The 21,399-nt window shown below is 62.1% G+C and overlaps 6 protein-coding genes across 10 annotated transcripts in view; 4 read left to right on the forward strand and 2 right to left on the reverse strand.

Annotated features, from left to right (window-relative positions):
- Window positions 1-21,399, reverse strand: part of TUBG1 (tubulin gamma 1) — a 195,331-nt gene that overhangs the window by 142,495 nt on the left and 31,437 nt on the right. The window lies entirely within an intron of this gene.
- Window positions 1-21,399, forward strand: part of RAB5C (RAB5C, member RAS oncogene family) — a 77,759-nt gene that overhangs the window by 382 nt on the left and 55,978 nt on the right. For 3 of the 4 annotated variants that reach the window (XM_065749179.1, XM_065749177.1, XM_065749178.1), the window contains exons 2-5: window positions 889-1,040; window positions 1,337-1,459; window positions 2,178-2,271; window positions 2,639-2,787. In XM_065749179.1, the coding sequence (XP_065605251.1) occupies window positions 889-1,040; window positions 1,337-1,459; window positions 2,178-2,271; window positions 2,639-2,754 (485 nt within the window). In that variant the 3' untranslated portion in view covers window positions 2,755-2,787. Of the gene's footprint in view, window positions 1-888; window positions 1,041-1,336; window positions 1,460-2,177; window positions 2,272-2,638; window positions 3,783-21,399 lie in introns of those variants that run through there. The other variant, XM_065749176.1, reaches the window with a different exon arrangement.
- Window positions 4,453-5,342, reverse strand: HSPB9 (heat shock protein family B (small) member 9). The gene has a single exon (XM_065749171.1). It carries the CDS (start codon window positions 5,177-5,179, stop codon window positions 4,598-4,600), a length of 582 nt encoding a protein of 193 aa, XP_065605243.1. The 5' UTR covers window positions 5,180-5,342; the 3' UTR covers window positions 4,453-4,597.
- LOC136056821 (heat shock protein beta-11-like) lies at window positions 6,140-6,879 on the forward strand. Its single transcript, XM_065749180.1, has one exon. The coding sequence runs from the start codon at window positions 6,151-6,153 to the stop codon at window positions 6,754-6,756; it is 606 nt and encodes a 201-aa protein (XP_065605252.1). The 5' UTR covers window positions 6,140-6,150; the 3' UTR covers window positions 6,757-6,879.
- KAT2A (lysine acetyltransferase 2A) lies at window positions 7,450-12,103 on the forward strand. Of its 2 annotated transcripts, none has more exons than XM_065749125.1 (18): window positions 7,450-7,692; window positions 7,924-8,047; window positions 8,156-8,301; window positions 8,465-8,554; window positions 8,865-9,046; window positions 9,138-9,329; window positions 9,427-9,533; window positions 9,623-9,730; window positions 9,811-9,947; window positions 10,060-10,283; window positions 10,349-10,475; window positions 10,555-10,665; window positions 10,741-10,884; window positions 11,085-11,199; window positions 11,303-11,339; window positions 11,467-11,530; window positions 11,643-11,727; window positions 11,858-12,103. In XM_065749125.1, exons 1-18 carry the CDS (start codon window positions 7,450-7,452, stop codon window positions 12,049-12,051), a joined length of 2,430 nt encoding a protein of 809 aa, XP_065605197.1. In that variant the 3' UTR covers window positions 12,052-12,103. The 2 variants fall into 2 exon arrangements, with proteins under 2 accessions (XP_065605197.1, XP_065605199.1); XM_065749127.1 differs by having other exon boundaries at window positions 10,075-10,283.
- DHX58 (DExH-box helicase 58) lies at window positions 13,260-16,659 on the forward strand. Its single transcript, XM_065749142.1, has 12 exons — window positions 13,260-13,458; window positions 13,533-13,734; window positions 13,816-14,006; window positions 14,112-14,228; window positions 14,376-14,502; window positions 14,578-14,760; window positions 14,835-15,091; window positions 15,278-15,427; window positions 15,581-15,742; window positions 15,816-16,006; window positions 16,134-16,230; window positions 16,459-16,659. The coding sequence occupies exons 1-12, from the start codon at window positions 13,291-13,293 to the stop codon at window positions 16,636-16,638; spliced, it is 2,025 nt and encodes a 674-aa protein (XP_065605214.1). The 5' UTR covers window positions 13,260-13,290; the 3' UTR covers window positions 16,639-16,659.

Below are 21,399 nucleotides of genomic sequence, written 5' to 3' on the forward strand. Positions count from 1 at the left end.
TCTGCATTTGTTAGAGTGAAGATCAGTGCACTAGAGAACAGTGCTATGGCAACCACGAGTGTTCTGCCTCTGGGGCGTCTTGCAGTATTTGAATTCCGACTTCTAATTAGAACTGAGGCATTCAGCTTAGTTTATAGCCCTTAATTATGTTTTCTGACCAGGACCTGGGTTATCAGGCTTGTTTCTAGCCTGATAAAGTAAAGTACTTCCACAGCTCCTGCAGGCCTTGTAGTTCTTCAGCTTAAAAATAGTCAGTGTGGTGTCGCCAATCAAAGGTCAGCCAGCACACGGCTTTCTGGGTGGTAATGTGAGGAGGTGCGCTGAGAAGAGGCTCTGTCTGCCCCTGCAGTGACCCACACGGGGAGCAGGGCGGGCAGGGCTGCGTGCTCTGCCACAGGGGGCTGCCTGGGCAATCTGCTGCTCTACTTCGGTCCACATATGAGCCTGGTTGAGTTACAACTGTAATGGAAGTATGGCATTATATTCACTGGAACAAGAACATAACGTTCCTAAACCAAGGAGTGCGGTGTAACTGGGCTGACTGTAGTGCTTTGGCACTGAGGCACTCCCCAAAGCAAATCCCGGGGATGCTGCAGCTGTACTGTGTGGTCTGGGTGGTGGAAAGGGAGCAGCACTGAAGTGGCAGGCTGCTTGCTGGGTGCTTGGAGCCACCTTTCTCTTGGCAGCTTGCTGCTGGGCAGCTCTCTGGTTCCTGTGTGTAAGGAGCCTGTAACACAGCAGAGCTGTGACTTCCACAGCAGGTGGCAGTGTGCTGGCCTGCCTGGGCTTCTGCCAGCTCTTGTGCTGAAGCAGAACTGTTCTGAGCTGCTGGCTCTTGCTGTAGGGGCTCTCCAGCTGGAGGTAAGGCAAACACCCCTTTTCTTTCAGCTGCCTTCCTAACGCAGACAGTCTGTCTGGATGACACAACGGTGAAGTTTGAAATATGGGATACAGCAGGACAGGAGCGGTATCACAGCCTGGCACCCATGTACTACCGGGGTGCACAGGCAGCCATTGTTGTCTACGACATCACTAACACAGTGAGTACTGCACCAGGGCCCTCAGTGCGTGTTGGGAAGGAGGTATCTGCACTTGTATCTGATGCTGCTTGGTTCCCTGGGACGGTTTTGGGTTTAGGGCTCCTGCAGGTACTGAGTTTCTGAAACTCACGGCCTCTTCCTTGTTTCTGACCAAGGCTGTCTAAGCTGATAAAGAATCCTGCTACAAAGTGCTGCAGAGGCAGAATGCTCCTTACAGGAAAGACATGTTGTAATCACATCTTCGTTGTGCGTTAATGAGGGGCTGCCTTTCCTGACTGCCTCCTGTTCACTTCCAGGACACATTTGTACGAGCCAAGAACTGGGTGAAAGAGTTGCAGAGGCAGGCTAGCCCCAATATTGTAATTGCACTAGCAGGAAACAAGGCAGACCTTGCTACCAAGAGAGCTGTGGACTTCCAGGTAAGTGGGAATTTGGTTCAGCTGCTGCCTGAGCAGTCAGGAAAGCAGCTCTGTAGTCAGCTCTAGGAGGTGTCTATGTCAAAGATACTTTGAGGGGAAAGTGTGGAAGTTGATATCCGTGCTACTGAGGACCCCAGGATGCCCCTTGAAGCCCGCCTCCCCCATGCACATTTGTCACAATACTTGTAGCTCTTGTTGGCAGCAGTTAGGAGTTCAGTTATGAAGGCCTATAGAGAACAAACTTGTAGTATCAGTCTCTACTGCTGTCTTCAGCAATGTATGAAATGGCATCTTTTAGATAAGACACCTGCAGCTTGTTTTTAGCCTTCACAACTCATACCTCATCTGAGGCAGGCTTCCTAGCAGAAGCTCTTATCTCAAAGACCTCTGCACAGGACTGCTTGCAGCACATTGCGAGGTGTATTAATCCCCCAGCCAACCCAAGTGCGAGGTGTTAAGTTGCTTGAGACACAGGGTCTGCATGTAGCTCACAACCAACCTGTGCTGCTGTGTCCTGGCTCTGCTGCTGGCACCTCAGCCACGTGGTCGTGTCCATGGTGTGTGCCTCCCAGCTGCCCTGACTGGGCTGGGAATGCCCGACTTGGGCCAGACAGGAGCTGTCTTCAGCCTTTAGTTTGCCAGCAAATGGAGTATGTGAAGCTTGAATGGGCCTCCTCCTGGCAGGATGCCTTTATCACTGTGATGTGGTTGTTTCTAGGATGCACAAACATATGCAGATGACAACAGCTTGCTGTTCATGGAGACATCAGCGAAGACAGCGATGAATGTGAATGAAATCTTCATGGCAATAGGTAAGAGTGTGTGTGAAAAAGCTGTGTGGAGTGGGTCTGAGCAGTACAGCCCACTGAAAGCCATAGGAGCGGTGTCAGCCAGGTTCTGGAGGCTCTCAGTGGAGTGTTCGTATGACCAGGACTTGTGTGTGAGGTCACCCAGGTCGTGCAGACCTCATTCCCTCTCTCCCTTTATCCACGATGAATAAGGGTGGAGCAGAACTGGTGGCAGCTGAAGGCACATTTAATGTTCTTGTGCTGCCAGCAGTGTCCAATCCTGAGCTCCTTAAGAGGCGTTGGGCTGGAGCTGAGCTGAGCTCCGTGTCCTGCAGTGGGGAGGGGGTTGTCCTCTCCAGAGGAGCCTGCTGATGCCTTGCTTCTTCCCTAGCCAAGAAACTGCCAAAAAACGAACCCCAGAACGCTCCAGGTGGTGCGGGCAGGAATCGGGTGGTGGACCTTCAGGAGAGCAGTCAGCCAAGCAGGAGCCAGTGCTGCAGCAATTGAGCAGTGGATGCCCCCAGGCTGTGCTGGGAGGACGTGGAGCCCGCAAGGATCGCACTTAGAGCGGCTGCTGCCCGCGGCTGCTGTGATTTCTCCATCCCTTTCTGATCATAGGCTGGAGGGGTCCTTCCGCCTGCACCTTTCTGTACAAATACTAATTCAATTCTAAGTCTTAAGTCACTTTTTTAATATATGAACTTCTGCTCTTCCCTCTTCCTGGTGGTGGTGGCTGCGTGACCTGGTGTCTGCCCAGCCAGCTCACCCCTCCCACGGTGGGGGCCAGCAGCACCCAGGTCCCACAGTACTGTAGTTCACTATGGGAAACAAAGGGATATTGGGGCTAGACCTTGGTTAAAGTCACCCACACGAGAGCTGAGGAGGATAGCAGTGCGGTATGCCTAAACAACCACTAAACTGTAGCATTATAGTGACAAACTCTGGCTCTTCAGCCACTTATTGACCAAATCAATGATGAGTATTTTGGGGTGGGGCAGAGGGAAGAAGAACTGATTTCTTCTGTATTTTGTATTGTATGTTTCTTCATGTAACCAATCAGTATCTTGTCAATATAGTACATACAACTAGCTGCCTAGTGTCTTTATTTGTGCTGGACTCTAGCATGCCAACTTTTCTATCTCTGGTTCTGTCGTGATGCACTAATCCTGTTGCAACTTTTGCAAAAAAAGAAAAAAAGATCTTGTATAGAAAATTGTCCTTTTTTGATGGTTGTGATGCCACTGATGTTAACCCTACTCTGGTGTGAATGCACATGGTTTACTGATGTACAGAAGTGGGGCAGGGGAGCCTGGGGTAACCTGTCAGTGAAAACTGTATTGCAAAAGCCTGTAACTCCACACGGTGTGAAGGGAGGTATTAAAACAGCTTCTCTTGCCAGACTCTAACTGATGTTGGCTGCTGCCTAGTGCCTAACGCAGTGTCTTATGCACCCTGGTATTTAAGAGGAACTGTCAAGCTAGTCTTCATCACAAACTTCAGTTTTGTGTGATTAAAAGAAAATTTTTATAAACCTCCCACGATCAGCAACGTTCGTGTTTCTTAACCAGCTCGAGCAGGAGGGGAGGGGAGCAGAATGTCAGCTGTGCTGAGGGCAGCCCTGCCAGGCACAGCTCTGGGCATCACGTCCTGTCCTTCCCTGGGCAGGCAGAGGCATGTGCTGTTTTCCTCTTGAGTTTGGATTCCCAGCAGCAGAAGGATCTGTGGGGCAGCGGTTACCACTCCCAGCTGGACGCGGAGCAAGGAGCTGTTGCCATCTGCTGGCTTCTGGTGCGAGTGTTCCTTGACAGGACTTCGCTTCTGGCTCCTCCTGTGCCCCGGGGTCTCCCTGGAGGAGCTGTGATGCTCAGGGCGTCCCGCTGCTGTTCAGCTGTGAGGGGCTGAGGTTTGGGGCCGTGCTCTGTGCTGCTGGCACTGCACTGCTGTGAGGAAGAGCTGCCTGAGCTCGGAGCAGCTTTGGCACAGTCAGGTGTTGTGCCTGCATACCTGCAGACCTGCCCAGGCCTGGCCCCAAGTGCTGGAGGTGGGGGCAGTGCTGGAGCCTGCTTCCACCCCTCCTGCTCTGCTATCCAGGAGGGATCTTCTGTAGCCCTTTTCTAACCTGCTCAGACAGAAGCAGCTCAGCCTCCTCGTGGATTATTCCCCCCCCCAAAAAAAAAATTAAAATAAAACCCCACAACCACCAGGTTCTATGCAAAAAGATTTTTTATTGGATACAAAAAACCGTTCCAGTGTAGTGAAAAACGCGGTGGATGCAGCGTGTCTGAGCTGCAGCCCGGCGGGGGTCGCTGCCGGCCCCGCTGGTCCCGACGCAGACCGTGGCTCTGTCCCATCACTCCCGGGCTTTGCTGGCAGCTCCATCCTTGGCTGCCCCGAGCTGCGGAGCTGCGGGGCTCACCTGGATGGGCACGCTCCTCTCGGCAGCAGCCGGCAGGGCCAGCCGGGGGGCCTCGATGCGCAGCTGCCCCTCGGGGGACAGGGAGCAGCTCAGCGCATCGGCGTCCACCTCCTCGGGCACGTCCCACTCGCGCTTCAGCACCTCGTACTTGTAGGAGAAGGAGCCCTTCTCGTCCGTGCTCTGCGTCTCCTTCTGCCCCACCAGCACCACCTTCCTGCCCACCACCTTCACCGACAGCTGCTCGGGGGAGAAGTCCTTCACGTCCTGGCACACGGAGAAGCCGTCCCCGGAGCCCTGGGCCGGGGCCGCGCTGCTGCCCGGTGTCTGCTCCGCGGTGATGGGTCCGTGGCTGCTCAGGAGCTGCTCGAAGCTGCTCATGAACTGCCGAGCCTTCTCCATCTCCTGCTGCAGCTCGCTGAAGATGGTCTCTGCATGCGGCCAGAGGGTCCTCACCGTGCCCAGCCGGGTGGCAAGGGAGCTGGAGGCGAATGGAGCGAGGTGCATCCGGCAAAGCATCGCTGCGGATGACGATATTCTTGCTGCTGCTGCTGCTGCTGCTGCTGCTGCTGCTGCTGCTGCTGCTGCTGCTCTCAGCTGTTTCCTCTCCGGGGGTTGGAAGCGCTGTGCTCCGGCTGCAGCGCCCGCGGCTTTTATTCCCCCTCCCGGGAGGAGTGGCCTCGGCCGCCCCGATGGCGTCACCGTCGGGAGAAGAGCGCGGCTCCTTCTGGCCCGTTCCAGCTCATTCTTGTTACTCATCGCTGAGGAGGGGCAGCTCTTACCTCACGGCCCACATACCTTCTCTCTTAGTCTTCAAGTTCTGCTCTCCTGGCTTATAATTAGCAGCATCACCTCAGCCTCCGAGCGGGACGCCCGAGCCGCCTCTGCCAAAAATCCGTGTCCCTTCTGCTTCCCGGCACGGAGCGGGGCTGGAGGGCTGCACTCCCCGCCTCCCCGCGGCCCATTCGCCCCTCGCCCCACTCGCAGGACCCCACTTTAGCTCCGCGTCCCACCCCCCCCGTGCACTGCTGTGACCCCCGGGAGACACCAAAGCAAACCCGTGACCCCCCCACGCGGAGAGCGCCGGCACTGCGTTCAGGGGCGGCCTGGAAAGTGCCAGAGGGCTCCGGCAGCGGTGACACCATAGGGGTGGGACCGTCCCCGCGCAGCGTGACCCGGCGCGGGGCTTTGCTTTGTTTGCCCCCTCGGTCCCGCGTGCTGCATCACGGTGGCTCTGCAGAAACCCGAGCCCCAGCGCTGAGCGCAGCGCCCTATTTGCGGCGCCTGACTCGTCCCCAGAAGCAGGCGCTGCTATTTTGGCCGGAGGATAATCAGCCGCACAAAAATAGGCGATGGCTCCGAGAGGGCGAGCGGGGAGAGAGCGTTCTGGAAGGGGCACACCCCCGGGACGAGGAGGATAAAACCCCGCGTCGCAGCGGCAGCCCAGCAGCGCTCCAGCCCCGCAGACAGCCGCAGCCGCAGCCGCAGCGATGCTTTGCCGCCTGCACTTCATGCCGCCCACCTCCGGGTCCCTGTTCCCGTGGCTGGGACCCGTCCGCACCCTCTGGCCGCACCCGGGCACCCTCTTTGCTGAGCTGGAGAGAGAGATACGGATGGAGATGGAGAGGGCTCGGCAGTTCATGAGCAGCTTCGAGCAGCTCCTGAGCAGCAGCAGCAGCAGCTCCAACCGCGTCAGCATCGAGCGGGCACCGGGCAGCAGCGCGGCCCTGACCCAGGGCTCCGGGAACGGCTTCTCCGTGTGCCAGGACGTGAAGGACTTCTCCCCCGAGCAGCTGTCGGTGAAGGTGGTGGGCAGGAAGGTGGTGCTGGTGGGGCAGAAGGAGACGCAGAGCACGGACGAGAAGGGCTCCTTCTCCTACAAGTACGAGGTGCTGAAGCGCGAGTGGGACGTGCCCGAGGAGGTGGACGCGGATGCGCTGAGCTGCTCCCTGTCCGGCGAGGGGCAGCTGCGCATCGAGGCCCCCCGGCTGGCCCTGCCGCCCCCCAACGAGAGGAACGTGCCCATCCAGCTGCCGCCAGCGGTGGCACAGCCGGCGGCCAATGCTGAGGACGGAGCAGAGAGGGCCAAAGCGTGATGGAGCGGTGCGGGGCCGGGCTGAGCCCGGTGCGGGGCACCGCCGGCCCTGGAGAGCGGGCGATCTGTGGCCAAAGCGTGTAGATTTTTTTTTGATATGTAATAAACGTCGCTGAGTTTTACATACGCGGCTCTCGTGTCCGCTGGTTTGGTTTCGCTGTGCCATCCCGGGAGCCGCGCTGCGCTTCAACAGCGCATCCCCGGCGCCTCTCCCGGCTCCGCCCCGGGGGAAGAGAGACGGGGGGGGTCCCGGGCTCCTCGGGCGGCTGCTGGGACGTCCGCCGCGCTGCCGGGACGGGGACCCGCACCCCCCCGTGGATTCCCGGGGGCGATCCGCCGCCCAACGCGGCGCTGCGGGCGGTGCCGCTCCGAACGGGGGCGGACGGGAGCGGTGCGCTCCGCGGATTCGGGACGGGGGGTGCGGCTCCGCTCCGTGGATCCGTTCCCGCGGAACCGGTACCGGAGCTCCGGAACCGCCGTCACCCGGGATGGGCCCTCGGAGCTGCGGCTCCGCGGGGTGCCCACTGCGAGCTTCCTCGGTGCCGGGACGCGGTGCTCGGAGCCCTCGGCCGCGACCGCATCTCCCATCCCGGGCTCCGGGGCACCGGGCTCGGCCCTCCCCTCCGCGAACTACCGCTCCCGGCGTGCCCGGCGCGCAGGCGCAGTGAGCCCGGAGCGCACGTCGGGGCACGGCATGGCGGAGCCGGAGGCCGCGCAACCCGGGAGACCCCCGCCGGCCCCGGGAACGGCGGCGCCGCCGAGCGCCGGGATCGGGAGCGGGGGGGCGGCTCCGGGAGGAGCGGGCGGGGCGGGCTCCAGCGATCCGGCGCGGCCCGGGCTCAGCCAGCAGCAGCGGGCGAGCCAGCGCAAAGCGCAGGTGCGCGGGTTCCCCCGCGGGAAGAAGCTGGAGAAGCTCGGGGTGTTCTCGGCCTGCAAGGTGCGGGGGGCGGGGGGGCGGGGTGGGGAGGGCGCGCGGGACCGCGCGTGGGCAGGGGATGCGTGAGTGGAGGTGCTGAGCTGGACGCGGGATGCTGTGCGTGGGGTGCCCGCTATCAGGGAACGCGCTGGGGTGGGATGGGCAGTGAGGATTTGTGGGGGGCGGGGGGGGCGAAGCTGCTCGGCCGCGAGTTGGCTGCTGTGCCACGTCCTCTCCCATCCATCCTCGCAGGCTAACGATGCCTGCAAGTGCAACGGGTGGAAGAACCCCAACCCTCCCACTGCCCCCCGCATGGACCTGCAGCAGCCGGTGACCAACCTGAGCGAGCCGTGTCGCAGCTGCGGCCACGCGCTGGGTAACCCCCCCCCCCCACACACACACACCCCCAGTGCTGCGCGGGCTCCCCCAGGACAGGGGGAGCAGTGCCCACCCCTGATCTCACCACGCACTGTCCCTGCTGCAGCCGACCACGTGTCCCACCTGGAGAACGTCTCGGAGGAGGAGATCAACCGCCTGCTGGGCATGGTGGTGGACGTGGAGAACCTCTTCATGTCTGTGCACAAGGAGGAGGACACGGACACCAAGCAGGTCTACTTCTACCTGTTCAAGGTGCGTCTGTCTGTCCTGCTGCTCGCCCCCTGCCTGACCTGCAGCAGCAGCACCGTGGCTGTGCAGCCCCATTTCAGAGCTGTGTGTGATCTGTTGGGAACGGAGGTGTCCGGGGAAGGAGTGGGCTCTGAAGTGGTGACAGTGTCCCATGGGGTCTTCGCAGCTCCTCAGGAAGTGCATCCTGCAGATGAGCCAGCCGGTGGTGGAGGGGTCCCTGGGGAGCCCCCCGTTTGAGAAACCCAACATCGAGCAGGTGAGGCCGCCCTGGGCCGTGCTGGGGGCATGAGCTGGGGATGGGCTGCACCAAGAGCCCCAAATTGAGCAAACGCAGCGGTGTTCTGGCATTGGGATGACCCCACACGATGTGTTGTGAGCTCAGTCTGGAGCTCTCAGCTTTGTCCGTGAGAGTGGAAAATGAGAGCAGGTGGTGGTGGTGGTGGTGGTGGTGGTGGCGGCCCCTCTGCTCCTGCTGCTTCTCCAGCCCTCCCATATGTGGAGGTGCCTGTGTATGGTGGCTGGGGACCCACGGCCCTGGCACCCCCCAACCCTCTCCTCTCCCCCAGGGGGTCCTGAACTTCGTGCAGTACAAATTCAGTCACCTCCCGCCCAAGGAGCGGCAGACCATGTATGAGCTCTCCAAGATGTTCCTGCTCTGCCTCAACTACTGGAAGCTGGAGACGCCGTCGCAGTTCCGGCAGCGCTCGCAGAACGATGACGTGGCCACCTACAAGGTCAACTACACCAGGTGAGGGGGGGCCGCCTCTGCGAGGGTCTCTTTGCAGCAGCGCCGCTGCTGGGGGGGGTCCCAGCCCAGGAGTGCACCCTCTCGCCCGCAGGTGGCTGTGCTACTGCCACGTGCCGCAGAGCTGCGACAGCCTCCCCCGCTATGAGACCACGCACGTCTTCGGGCGCAGCCTCCTCAAGTCCATCTTCACCGTCACCCGGCGGCAGCTGCTGGAGAAGTTCCGGGTGGAGAAGGACAAGCTGGTGCCGGAGAAGCGCACGCTGATCCTCACGCACTTCCCCAAGTGTGTGCCGGGCACGGGGCCGCCATCAGCGCGGCCGTTTCCCACGCGCTCCTCACGGGGCTGTGCACCCCCAGCTCGGCGCTCTGCTCCCCGCCAGGTTCCTGTCCATGCTGGAGGAGGAGATCTATGGCGAGAACTCACCCATCTGGGAGGCGGATTTCACTGTGCCGGCGGCGGAGGGCACCCAGCTGCTGTCGCGTGCAGGTAGCACAGGGTGCTGGCTGGGCTGGTGCTGTCGCTGCAGCAGTGGGGATGGGGATTGCTCGTGCTCACGGCTGCCTGCTCTCCGTCAGCCACCGTCAGCGCCGTCGCAGTGCCCACCACTCCGCTCTTCAGCAAGAAGCTCAGCAGCAGCAGCTTGGCCACGAGCATGGACACCGGGACACCGGAGCCCCTGCCAGGTAGGGCAGCGCAGGGAGTGGGACGAGCGTGGTGCCGTGGGCTCCAGCCCAGCACCATGACGGGCTGCGTGCTGCCCCAGGGGAGAAGCGAAAGCTGCCTGAGAGCCTGACACTGGAGGATGCCAAGAGGATCCGCGTGATGGGCGACATCCCCATGGAGCTGGTGAACGAGGTGATGCTGACCATCACCGACCCCGCTGCCATGCTGGGCCCTGAGGTACGGGCTGGGGGGAGGGGGGTGGCACGTGGGGACGGCACCGCTGTGGGGCACGGCTCGTGGGGTGCTGGCACCTCGGGGGCTCTGAGGTCCTGGGGCCGGGGGGGCTCAGCTGCCCCCCATGCAGACCAGCCTGCTGTCGGCCAACGCGGCGCGGGACGAGACCGCCCGGCTGGAGGAGCGCCGCGGCATCATCGAGTTCCACGTCATTGGCAACTCGCTGTCACAGAAGTCCAACAAGAAGATCCTGATGTGGCTGGTGGGCCTGCAGAACGTCTTCTCGCACCAGCTGCCCCGCATGCCCAAGGAGTACATCACCCGCCTCGTCTTCGACCCGTGGGTGCTGGGGGGTGCGGGGGCTGCGTGGGGCTCCCCCCGCCTCACTGTTGGTTTGGCTGCAGGAAGCACAAGACCTTGGCACTCATCAAGGACGGCCGTGTGATTGGGGGTATCTGCTTCCGCATGTTCCCCACCCAGGGCTTCACTGAGATCGTCTTCTGCGCTGTGACGTCCAACGAGCAAGTGAAGGTGAGGCCACGGCCCCCCTGGGAGGGCTTACGGGGCCGCTTGAGGGTGCAGGGACCCCATCTCATGGCAGCCCCCCCAGGGCTACGGGACGCACCTGATGAACCACCTGAAGGAATACCACATCAAGCACAACATCCTCTACTTCCTCACCTATGCCGATGAATACGCCATTGGCTACTTCAAGAAGCAGGTGGGCTCCTTCCCCTGCCGCTCCCCCACAGCCTGACCCGCTGTCCCTGACCTCCCACCTCTCCACCCCTCCCAGGGCTTCTCCAAGGACATCAAGGTCCCCAAGAGCCGCTACCTGGGCTACATCAAGGACTATGAGGGGGCGACCTTGATGGAATGTGAGCTGAACCCCCGCATCCCCTATACTGAGCTCTCCCACATCATCAAGAAGCAGAAGGAGGTACCTCTGAGCCCCCCAGAAGTGAGGGCATGGGGTGTGCCCGCCTTTGGCAGGCATCTCTCACTCACCGCTGCAGCCAGGCTCGCGGGACCACTGCGGTGCCATTGTGGGGAGGGGGAGGCTGCTCCTGACTGTTGCTCTGGGTCTGTCGGGGCCTCATGTCCCACAGCACCTGCTGACATGGCACCTTCCCTCTGCAGATCATCAAGAAGCTGATTGAGAGGAAGCAAGCGCAGATCCGCAAGGTGTACCCTGGCCTGACCTGCTTCAAGGAGGGAGTGCGGCAGATCCCCATCGAGAGCGTCCCTGGCATCCGTGAGCTCTCTGTGCTGCCCAGGGGGTGGGGGTGGTAGGGCTCATCCAGACCCCTCGGTGGGGTGCAGAGCCCTCTGGTGATGCTGACCCTTTTTTTTTCCAGGAGAAACGGGTTGGAAACCACTGGGGAAGGAGAAGGGGTGAGTGAGGGGTCCCAGGGTGCAGTGGGGCCGTGGGCTCCTGCTTGGTGCCACCCCCCAGCCCTGCAGCCACCCCTGTACTGGGCTGCAGGAGCCTCGTGCTGATGGGCTCTGCTCTGCCCTGCAGGAAGGAGCTGAAGGACCCGGACCAGCTCTACAACACCCTGAAGAACCTCTTGGCCCAGATCAAGGTGCGTGCTGTCCCCGGGAGGGGGCGGCCGTGTTGTCCCCAGCGCGGCTCGGCCTGGGCTGTGGGCGCAGGGCAGGGAGTGGAGCTGCAGTAACTCTGCCCCTCCCCCCCAGACCCACCCCAGCGCGTGGCCCTTCATGGAGCCCGTGAAGAAGTCAGAGGCGCCGGACTACTACGAAATCATCCGCTTCCCCATTGGTGGGTGCCTGGGGGCTGTGGGGGGGCGGCATCCGGGGACCCCCCGGCTGTGTCTGGTGGTGGGAGGGGGCCCTCCCTGCAGGGCCGGGCGCAGTGGTGCGATGGGGACCCGGCTCTTTCCCACCCCCAGACCTGAAAACCATGACCGAGCGCCTGAAGAACCGCTACTACGTCACCAAGAAGCTGTTCATCGCCGACCTGCAGCGCATCATCACCAACTGCCGCGAGTACAACCCCCCCGACAGCGACTACTGCAAGTGTGCCAACACCCTGGAGAAGTTCTTCTACTTCAAGCTGAAGGAAGGGGGGCTCATCGACAAGTAGGGGGTGGTCTGGATGTGCTGTGGCTGCCAGGACCCCCCCCCGCTCCCGCTGGCAGGGCGGGGCAGGGCTGCTGCTGCCCCCAGAAGGGCCGTCTGGGACGCAGCCCTATTCTGTGGGCAGTGGCTGCTGCTGGGGGGGGGGGCTGGGAGTAGTGGTGCTGCCAGTCCCTCTCTTGGGGGTTGTGGGAGAGGGGGGGCTGGAGCGGGGCTGCCTCTCCCCCCAGGGTTGTGCCTTCTGCCCCCGCTCGGTGCCAGGGCAGGGGCACACAAGTGCTTTGGTGTTCTGCACGGACCTCAGCCCCTGCTCCCGTCCACGCGCAGGCAGAGCCTGCCCCTCTTCTTGAATGTACTGTGGGGCACTCCCCTGCCCCCCCAGGAGGTGCTGCGCGGTGCCCTGGGCTGGGGGCCGTCCCTCTTCCCGCTGCCTCTCAGCTCTCCCCTCCTGCAGGAGCACGGCCACCCGCTCCCCCCCACTGCTTGCATTCCTGCAGGGAGCGGTGGGGGCTCTTCCAGCTCCTTGCCGTGGGTGGGGGCCACCCCCCCCCCTCTTCCCCTTGCTGTCTGCAGCCCCCGGGGTTGGGGCTGACTGTTGTGTGTGTCCCTTATTGTGCCCGTGTGTCCCTGTGCCTCCCTGGGAGCTGTGCTGGGGTGCGTCCCACGTAGCATTACTGTGTCCTCCTCCCCCCTCCCGCACTCGGCCGCCTGCTGCCCCCCCCCCCCGTGCTGTCCTCGCTGTGTGAGCTCTGGTGCTGCTCTGCAGGCTCTCTGGCCTCGCTGGAGTGGGACCAGACCGTGTCCCACTGTTCCCGTCCGCCCATTCCACGCGACGGTTTTGGGTTGGTTTTGTTTCGTTGTTTTTTTTTTTTAATTATTTTTATTTTTTAAATAAATGTACTTGTGCAGAGCCGGCTGTCCCCGTGCCCGAGACCCCGCAGCACAACCAGGGTGGGGGGGCCCTGAACTCAGTGCCTGTGTGTGGGGTGGGGGCAGGGTGTGCCGGGGTGGGCGCGGGTTGGGGTGCACGGCGCTGATGTGGGGCGCGAGGGACCGCCCTCGCAGCGCAGTGCCGCCGCGGAGCTCCGCCCGCTTTCGGTTTCGGTTCAGGTCCGGGGCTCGCGGCGGGGGGGGGGCGGTCCTGGTTCCCCTCCCAGCGCAGCTCGGCCCCGCGGGCGGCCCCGCTTCCCCTTCCCGTCCTTCCTCCGTCCCTCCCGTGCTCCGTTCCCCGGGCGGATCCGCGGCGATGGAGCTCCGCGGGTATCAGCTCGAGGCCGTGGGCCCGGCCCTGCGCGGCCGCAACAGCATCGTGTGGCTGCCCACGGGCGCCGGCAAAACCCGCGCGGCCGTGCACGTCTGCAGGCGGCACCTGGAGGGGCGGCGGGGCGGCCGGGCAGCGGTGCTGGTCAACAAGGTGCGCGGGGACCCCGCACCCACGGGGACGGCGGGGCCACGGCCGCGACTAACGAGCGCGTGGGCGCCCCCCAGGTGCACCTGGTACAGCAGCACCTGGAGAAGGAGTTCCACGTCCTGAGCGACGCCTTCAAAGTGACGGCGGTGAGCGGGGACAGCAGCCACAAGTGCTTCTTCGGGCCGCTGGCGAAGGGCAGCGACGTGGTCATCTGCACGGCGCAGATCCTGCAGAACGCGCTGCTCAGCGAGGAGGAGGAGGAGCGCGTGGAGCTGACGGGTGGGAGCGGCACCCCACGGCCGCGCCGCGCGCTGCCCCGGGATGAGCGGCTCACCCCGCTGCCCTGCTTCATCCGCGCAGATTTCTCCCTGCTGGTGATCGACGAGTGCCACCACACTCACAAGGAAGCTGTCTACAACAAAATCATGCTGAGTTACCTGAAGAAGAAGCTCAGCGGGCAGCGGGACCTGCCGCAGATCCTGGGCCTGACCGCATCCCTCGGCACCGGGGGGCAAACCTCGTTGGAAGGCGCCGTGGAGCACATCCTGGAGGTGGGTGCTGCTCCCCCCCGCTCCTGGGGCTCCGAATGGGGCGGGTGCTGCGCCCTGCGGGGTGAGGTGCTGTGCGCTGCATGCTGCTGGGCTCTCCCGTTTCAGATCTGTGCCAACTTGGACACCGAGGTGATCACGTCAGCCCAGGAGCACGCACAGCACCTGCAGAGCCATGTGCCCCAGCCCAGGAGGCGGTACGACCTGAGCCAGGAGAGAGCGCAGGTGAGAGGCGGTGGAGCCCGCAGTGCTGCTCCCTCTGACCCCAAAGCTCCCGTTTGCTGCTGAGCCGGGGGTCCCTCTCTGGCTGCTTGGCGGCCAACCAGAGCAATATCCCCCATCCCATGGGTCCTGAGCCCCCTCTGCCCCCAGGACCCCTTTGGCCAGCGGCTGAAGGAGATCATGGCGCAGATCCAGGAACACATGGAGGTGCCCGGGCTGCCGCGGGACTTCGGCACGCAGGGGTACGAGCAGCGCATCGTGGAGCTGGAGAACAGAGGTGAGGAGGTGGTGGCTCTGGGGGGGTCAGGCTGGCGGGGTGGGACGTGACCCCTCTGTCCGTGTTCCTTTGCAGCGGCGGAGATGTTTTGTCGCAAGACGCGGGTGTGCGCGCTGCACCTCCGCAAATACAACGACGCGCTGCTGATCAACGACGCCGTGCGCACGACGGACGCCTTCCAGTGCCTGCAGCAGTTCTACGCTGGGGAGAGGGACACGAAGGACCCCACCGAGCGCTTCCTGGCCACCGTCTTTGAGGGTAAAGCCGTGGTGGAGGGGAGCAGCAGGGCGGTGCTTTTGGGGCGCAGCCCTCACACCCTCTGCTCTGTGCAGAGAACCGGGCCGCACTGCTGATGGTGGCCAGAGACCAACGCTACGAGAACCCTCGGCTGAGCAAACTGGAGGAGATCCTGCAGGAGCACTTCCAGCCCCTGGGCTCGTCCCGTGGCATCGTCTTCACCAAGACCCGTCAGAGCGCACACAGCCTGCTCAGCTGGCTGCAGGGCACGGCCGCGCTGCGCGGGCAGCACATCAGGGCAGCTGCCCTCACCGGTGCCCGATACAGCAACCAGACCAAGGGCATGACACAGGTGGGGGGCCTGGGGTGGGCACGGCCCCAGTGTGCTCCAGGGCAGCGCTGATGATGGGGTGGAACTGGGTGGGGATCCGGCACGACCCCTCTCTGCACGCTCTGTGGGTGCTGTGTGTGCTGTTGGGGGCTCAGAGCCGCCCTCATTCCTGGGGTGCCCCTGAAGTGTTCCCCCATGCTTCCCCAGAACGAGCAGCAGGATGTGATCACGCAGTTCCGCAATGGAGAGCTCAACCTGCTCTTTTCCACCAGCGTGGCTGAGGAGGGCCTGGACATCCCCGAGTGCAACATCGTGGTGCGCTACGGGCTGATGACCAGCGAGATTGCCATGGTGCAGGTAGCACCCAGGATTCCCCCTGCACCGAGGCACCTGGGTGGCACCTGGGCCCCCCCCCACACCCCTGGTGCCTGCTGACAGCTCCCTGGGGCTGAGCCCGGCCCTGGCACAGCATTGCCCATGGAGGTGCAGAGGTTGTTCTCTCTGCTGCAGGCCCGGGGCCGTGCCCGTGCCCAGAACAGTGTGTACTCTGTGCTCGCCAAAGCCAACAGCCAAGAGGTGCTCCGGGAGCAGCTCAACGAGAACCTGGTGGAGCTCATGGAGAGGGCCATCAGAGCGGTGCAGGCCATGCCCGAGCGGGAGTACCACCTGAAGGTGAGCGCAGGGAGGGCTGCAATCTGCGTCATCCTCACTGTCCCCATCCTCCCTCCTTCTGCCCTCCTTGCAGATCATGGAGTTGCAGCGAAGTGCTGTTCTCAGCTGGCAGCTGAAGGAAGCCAGGAGCAGCGAGGGGCGGCAGCTGCACGACCCGGATGACGTTTACTTCCACTGTGTCAACTGCGGTGTGGCCGTGTGCCGCGGCAGCGACATCCGCACGGTGGAGGCCATGCACCACGTGAACATCAACCCCAGCTTCAGGTGGGAGGGGATGGGCAGAGTCCAGGGCAGGAGGGAGGCCAGGGAGGTCACAGGGGCAGTGTGGGACTGCGGGAGAGCTGAGTTGTGGCCCCAGGGCCACCTCCTTGAGGGTGACTTTTGTTTACAGGATTTATTATACGCTTTCATCTGAGAAATTACACTTCGAGAGGACTTTCAGGGACTGGGAGCCCGGGTGCTGCATTGCGTGCAGTGAGTGCGGGCAGGTGAGTCCTGGGCTGTGTCCCTCAGCCCCTGCAGCAGGAAGCAGGAGCTGCGTTTCCCTTTGGCACTTTGTGGGTGCTGCACATGTGCAACACTGCCTGGGCAGCTGCTAAGGGGGAGGTGCCGGGAGCAAGGAGCTGCCCCCAGCTTCCAGGCACGGGCCGGCGCAGGGTCCTGCAGCCCAGGGTTCTGTCACCACGTGTGTGACCGTCCCCTCCCTGTCCATGCAGAAGTGGGGAATAGAGATGATCTACCAGAACGTGAAGTTACCCATCCTCAGCATCAAAAACTTCGTGGTGGTGACCCCAGATGAGAGGAGGAAATACAAGAAATGGAGCAGGGTGACGTTCCCCATCAAGGCGTTCAGCTACGTCGAGTACTGCTCCAGCATCCAGGATGAGTCCCTGTAGTGCTGCCTCATCAGGACTGCTCCCAGGACGTGTCCAGGGCGGGGAGGACCTTTCCTTCACCACCTGGCGTGCTCCCTGCAGCTTTGTCCCAGCACATCCCTCGCTTCGCTCGCTGCAGAACAACGGCCACGCGGTACCGGGGTGGGACAGCCGCTCCCGTCCCGGCAGTGCTGGGGCGGCCCCCGCAGCGCAGCTCCCGCACGGGGAACCGACGGCCCCGAGGTGCGATCCGGCGCGCGTTTGCTCGGGTTGAAGATGCGCGTGTGGCCGGTGCCTGGAAAGCGCTGTGCGGTTTCTTCCATCGCGCGGGGCAAAGAACGCGCTGCCCCATTCCTGTGCCCGCCCCACTCCTCCCGTCCCCGTCCCGTCCCCGTCCCCATCCCTCCCCGCTGAGCTCTCCCGCGGGCGGTCGCTAGAGGGAAGCCCACTCCCGTCCCTCTGCGGGGCCGGGCTGCCCCGGGGGTTCGGCTGCCGCCGCCGTGGGGCTCAGCACAGATTCAGGTGGGGCTTCCCTGGGGGCAGCGCGAAGCTGAAACCGGGTAATGAGGCCGCGTGAGTTATTTGCAGCTCTTTGTGGGCTGCGGTGCCCTCTCCTGCGTCTCCCCAGGCTAAGGCCCCTCTGCGCGGTCCCAGATCATTTTGCTTGGCTCTAATTGTCCTGATTCGTGCTTGGAGAATCCAGGCTGCGAGTTAAGCTGACGGTGCCTGCAGCACTGACCTCTCAGCCTGCATGGAGCTGGCTGTCCCTTTATCCTCTTTGCTCCACCAAACCGAAGCTTCTGCAACTTTGGTTCAAGCTTCCCCATCTTTAGAGGTGCCCCAGATCCCATGGGATACGGGACCAGGAGAGCGTTGTGATGTGGGGCAGTGTGGGGTTTGGAGGTGGGTCTCGTGGGTCTGCATCAGCCTCCGCTCTTTCCTCCCATTCCTGCTTTATCCCCAGCCCCACCTGGCTGCCCCCCCCTCCCCCCCCCGGAGCTCAGGCGCCTTGGGGTGCAGCAGCAGAGAGCAGCCGAGCTTCAGTGACTGCTGCTGCGACCTTGGCTGGCGTCCTTCAGAGCCATCGTCCTTCAGAGGGCCCCTTCCTCAACCCCCCACCCCCCCCGCCCAGCAGCTCTGCCCTACGTCCTCCTGGTGCCGGGGCAGTGCCTTCCCGGGGGCCGCATCCTCAGCGCAGAGTGGGGGTTTCTCCCCTCCCATCGGCAGTTCAGGTCCCTCCCGCACCCGTCTGTTCTGCGGCGTGCTCGTGCTCGTGTGCTGACCTCAGAGCCACAGGGACGCAGGGGTTGAGCGTCCCCATCCCCCCGAGGTGCGCGCTCCCTTCCCCCCCACCTCGTGCAGCCCAGGGCCGGGCAGGCTTCTCCTGTGATTAAAACAGACTGAGAGCCCCACTTCATCACGACAATTGCCTTGTCGATACGGAGGCATTAGCGAGGGCTGCTGGACCAGTTCTTGCTCACTGACACATCCCTGTCAATAACCCCTGGATTTAAGCCCGTGGCTCAGAGCATCTCTGCTTATCTCAGCTCCCCAAAGCGCTTACGTTCCCGGCCATCATAACTCCCTGCCTGTAAGCACAGTCAGGCACCATTACACCCGGAGCAAACAGCTGCAGCAGCAACTTCTGCAGCTAAAGGTGTTTTCTACCTGCTCAGCTGCAGGTGAGGGAGGGCTCTGTGCGGGGTGGGCTCACAGCACAGGAGCGTCCCGTCCCGCAGCAGCGCGTGCTCACAAAGCTCTCCCGAGCGAGGACAACGCGAGGATTTATTTTTATACAGCCCATTTCATTTATCGCTGGCACATCACGGGGTGACAGTTCACCTCTCAGTGCACCAGCTGGAGAAAGCCCTGCGGAGCGCCTCGCATTGGCCCCTCCCGAGGCCGGGTGTTACGGAGACCCGCAGCTCAGTCTGTTTAGCTCGTCGAAAAGCAGCCCGAGATGTGCCTCGGTGGCCGTGTGCGAGCACCTTCCGGGGAGAAAAATGTCGGCTACTTAAAGCCCTTTAACTCTGCAGAGTGAAGAATGATGAGATCCGAAGGTGTGGAGATGAAGTCAGACAAATAGAAGATCAGAACCCGGCGCGGCTCTGCAGCCGGGGGCTGCTGGGGGGTCCCTTCGAGGGCAGTGCCGTGCTGTGCTGGGCAGCTCCGTCCCTCTGCCCGGTGCTGGCAGCAGCAGGACTGGGCTGGTGGCTCCGGTGGGCACAGGGAGCAAAGGGCTGCACTTTGCTTCCCAGCACATCTCAATCTCCTGCGCTCTGCTGAGCCTGGGGACGCAGAGGTGACCCTTCCTGGGGCAGCCCGAGGGTGACGAGGGAGATTTCGACATCAAGGGACATTCCAAGCTGCTGGGAAGTGTGCACCACGGAGCGACTCCATCCTCATCACCTCTGCACACTGCTCACCCCTGTGTGGGGGGCACAGCTGGGGCAGGAGGGGCTGCAGCCCCCGCTCAGCACCCCAAGGAGCCCCAGGAGCTGCTGCCTGAGGGCCATAGCAGAGCTCAGTTTGCTCCCTGCAGTCCCTGTGTGCCCGGGTGCAGCTGCAGCCGGCAGAGCACGAAGCGGCTTTGCAGGTGCAAAAGCAAATCTGCCTGCCCGGCAGCTCCCAGGCTTCAGAGCCAGGGCACAATGACACAGCTCTGCTCCCGCTGCCGCAGCCCTGCCAGCTTTATCCCAACCTCCCTCTGCACCACAGTCAGCGCCGGGCACAGTGCTGCTCCCTCAGCTGCTACTGAAAAAATGAAAGAGAAGGAAAACTCTCATCCTGGGCACGTGTTGGGCAGAAGGGAGCAGTGCTGCTCCAGCCCCGTGTTGGGGTGCCTTCATGGCTGCTGTGTGCCGCCCTGCTCCTCCCACACACCCCGGCACCCAGTGGGGCAGCTCTGCTCAGCCCCCCCATGAGCACACCGAGGATGCTCCCTCACACCCAGATCAGCAGAGCAGGGCTGCCACGCCTCCCATCCCGGTGCTGGTGGTATTGTCTGAACTCGTGGGTAGAACAAGGCTGGACTTTGGCATCTGCAATCACAGCTTCACAGATTTTTCCATCTGGGCACCCACCTTCAGCTGCAGGACCCTAAAGCAGGCAGCACCCATTGCTGGGCAGCACGGCCCTGCTCCTGCTTCGGTGACCACTGAGCTCTCCCTCTAGGTGCCTCAGTTTCCCTCCCTGCCACTGGGGAAGTTGAAAGGACTGGAATGGGGATGAGATGGGCTGGGGATTGGGGATGGGGACGGGATGGGGGTGGAAATGGAGACGTCATGGGGTTGGGGGTAGGAACGGGGATGGGTGGTGGGGTCAGTGAGGCGTGGGAGCCTGCTGCTGCCAAGCACATGTGTACCTGTGTGTTTTTCACCTGACTAATCCGTCTTTATCCAGTGTTTGATTAAAGGCCACGAAACACATTATCTTTGATTCTCTTCCACTTTATTTTTCGTTCCCTTCATTTGTCCCTTAGAGATGAGGGTTGCTCTGGTAGTTATTAGTCACAAAGCCCTAACCTCGCGCTGCATTCCTGCTATCTGAGAAATGAATTATTAATGGTGCATTAAACAGAGACTGGAAAGGGGCCCTGGGACACTGATAATCAGGAGCTAATTGAGGAAGAAATGAGATACCTCTCCCCTTGCAGAGTGAGGGCGGTGCAGCGCTGCGATACCGAAGGTGACCCCACTGCACCTCCTGCCCCCAGCACCGGGCACTGCCGCCCAAACCCCACTGACAGCCGAGTGGGCACACACTGCTGCGTGGGGGGGATGCTGCGTGGTCCCTGGGATCTCTCCCCTGTGCTGTCTCCTGGGAGGGCTGCATGTCGAGGGAGGAGGGTTTGTGCCCCAGTGTTCCGTTTATGCAGCAGTAACCTTCAGGAGAGGGCAGGGAGGGAGCTGGGAGGGAAGGCCGAGCCCCCCATGGGACTGGGTGTCTCCCCATGGGATGACCCCTCCAGGCTGTGCTCGGGGTCTCAGGGCTCTGCCCCACTCATCTGGGGGTCCCCCGAGCACCCCAACCCCTGGGTGCACACATCAGCATTTCTGTGCTGGTGCTTTCCTAAACATAAAGCTTGATCCAGAATTTCATTTAAACATTACGTGTAGATAATTTATTTATAATTAATGTAGACATCAAGTCCCATCTCTGGAATGCCTGCGAGCTTCGCAGTGTGGCCGGGAGGTGAGGTGGGAGCCAGGGGCTGCGCCTCAAAACAGTTTCAGTTTAATCTGAAGCTGATGTGATTCATTTCTCATTAGGAAGAAACACAGAACTCCCCTAAAATAACAGTTTTGTTGGGAATATGTAATAAACCCATCCTCCTTCCTCTCCTTGCCTTTGATAATGCCACCCGGGCTCGCGGATCCCTTCGAAGCGTTGCTCTTCCTTAAATATAAGTCTATTAAAAATTTAAACTGCTTCTCTATACAATGAAATTTACTCCCTGCAATTATGCAGCGGGGCTGGTTGTCTTGTCTTTTGCAGGCTTTAATTAAAAGTTACAGGAGGAAGGGAAAACCAACTGCTGTACACTGCCACGGTCTGCCTCAACTGCCATGCTCTGCCACGCTCTGCCAGAACCCTGCCTTGTGTGCCAAGGCCTTCCCCAGCAGCAGGACGTGATGCTCACAGGGCCGTGCAGGTGATCCTCTGGGGCACAAGGATGGATGTGGGGCCCTGGGGTGGTACCCAGTGCCAGCAGCAGTGCGGCCCTGGGGGTCGGATGAAGAGGGCAGTGGGGTGCAGAGCTGCTCTCCTCCTGCCTGGATA

This window comes from Cyrtonyx montezumae, unplaced genomic scaffold, assembly GCF_038088225.1.
Source record: "Cyrtonyx montezumae isolate F1298 unplaced genomic scaffold, pur_monq_1.0 scaffold_58, whole genome shotgun sequence".
Classification (NCBI taxonomy): domain Eukaryota; kingdom Metazoa; phylum Chordata; class Aves; order Galliformes; family Odontophoridae; genus Cyrtonyx; species Cyrtonyx montezumae.

What these genes read in the sequence shown, in the direction of transcription:
- HSPB9 (XM_065749171.1), bottom strand. Translation starts at nt 5,179, where the DNA reads ATGCTTTGCCGGATGCACCTCGCTCCATTCGCCTCCAGCTCCCTTGCC.
- LOC136056821 (XM_065749180.1), top strand. Translation starts at nt 6,151, where the DNA reads ATGCTTTGCCGCCTGCACTTCATGCCGCCCACCTCCGGGTCCCTGTTC.
- KAT2A (XM_065749125.1), top strand. Translation starts at nt 7,450, where the DNA reads ATGGCGGAGCCGGAGGCCGCGCAACCCGGGAGACCCCCGCCGGCCCCG. An exon ending in CAGCTGCGGCCACGCGCTGG is followed by an intron (nt 8,048 to 8,155) that starts GTAACCCCCCCC and finishes TCCCTGCTGCAG; the next exon opens with CCGACCACGTGTCCCACCTG. An exon ending in CGTCCAACGAGCAAGTGAAG is followed by an intron (nt 10,476 to 10,554) that starts GTGAGGCCACGG and finishes CAGCCCCCCCAG; the next exon opens with GGCTACGGGACGCACCTGAT.
- DHX58 (XM_065749142.1), top strand. Translation starts at nt 13,291, where the DNA reads ATGGAGCTCCGCGGGTATCAGCTCGAGGCCGTGGGCCCGGCCCTGCGC. An exon ending in CCTGGCCACCGTCTTTGAGG is followed by an intron (nt 14,761 to 14,834) that starts GTAAAGCCGTGG and finishes TGCTCTGTGCAG; the next exon opens with AGAACCGGGCCGCACTGCTG. An exon ending in AGCGGGAGTACCACCTGAAG is followed by an intron (nt 15,743 to 15,815) that starts GTGAGCGCAGGG and finishes CCCTCCTTGCAG; the next exon opens with ATCATGGAGTTGCAGCGAAG.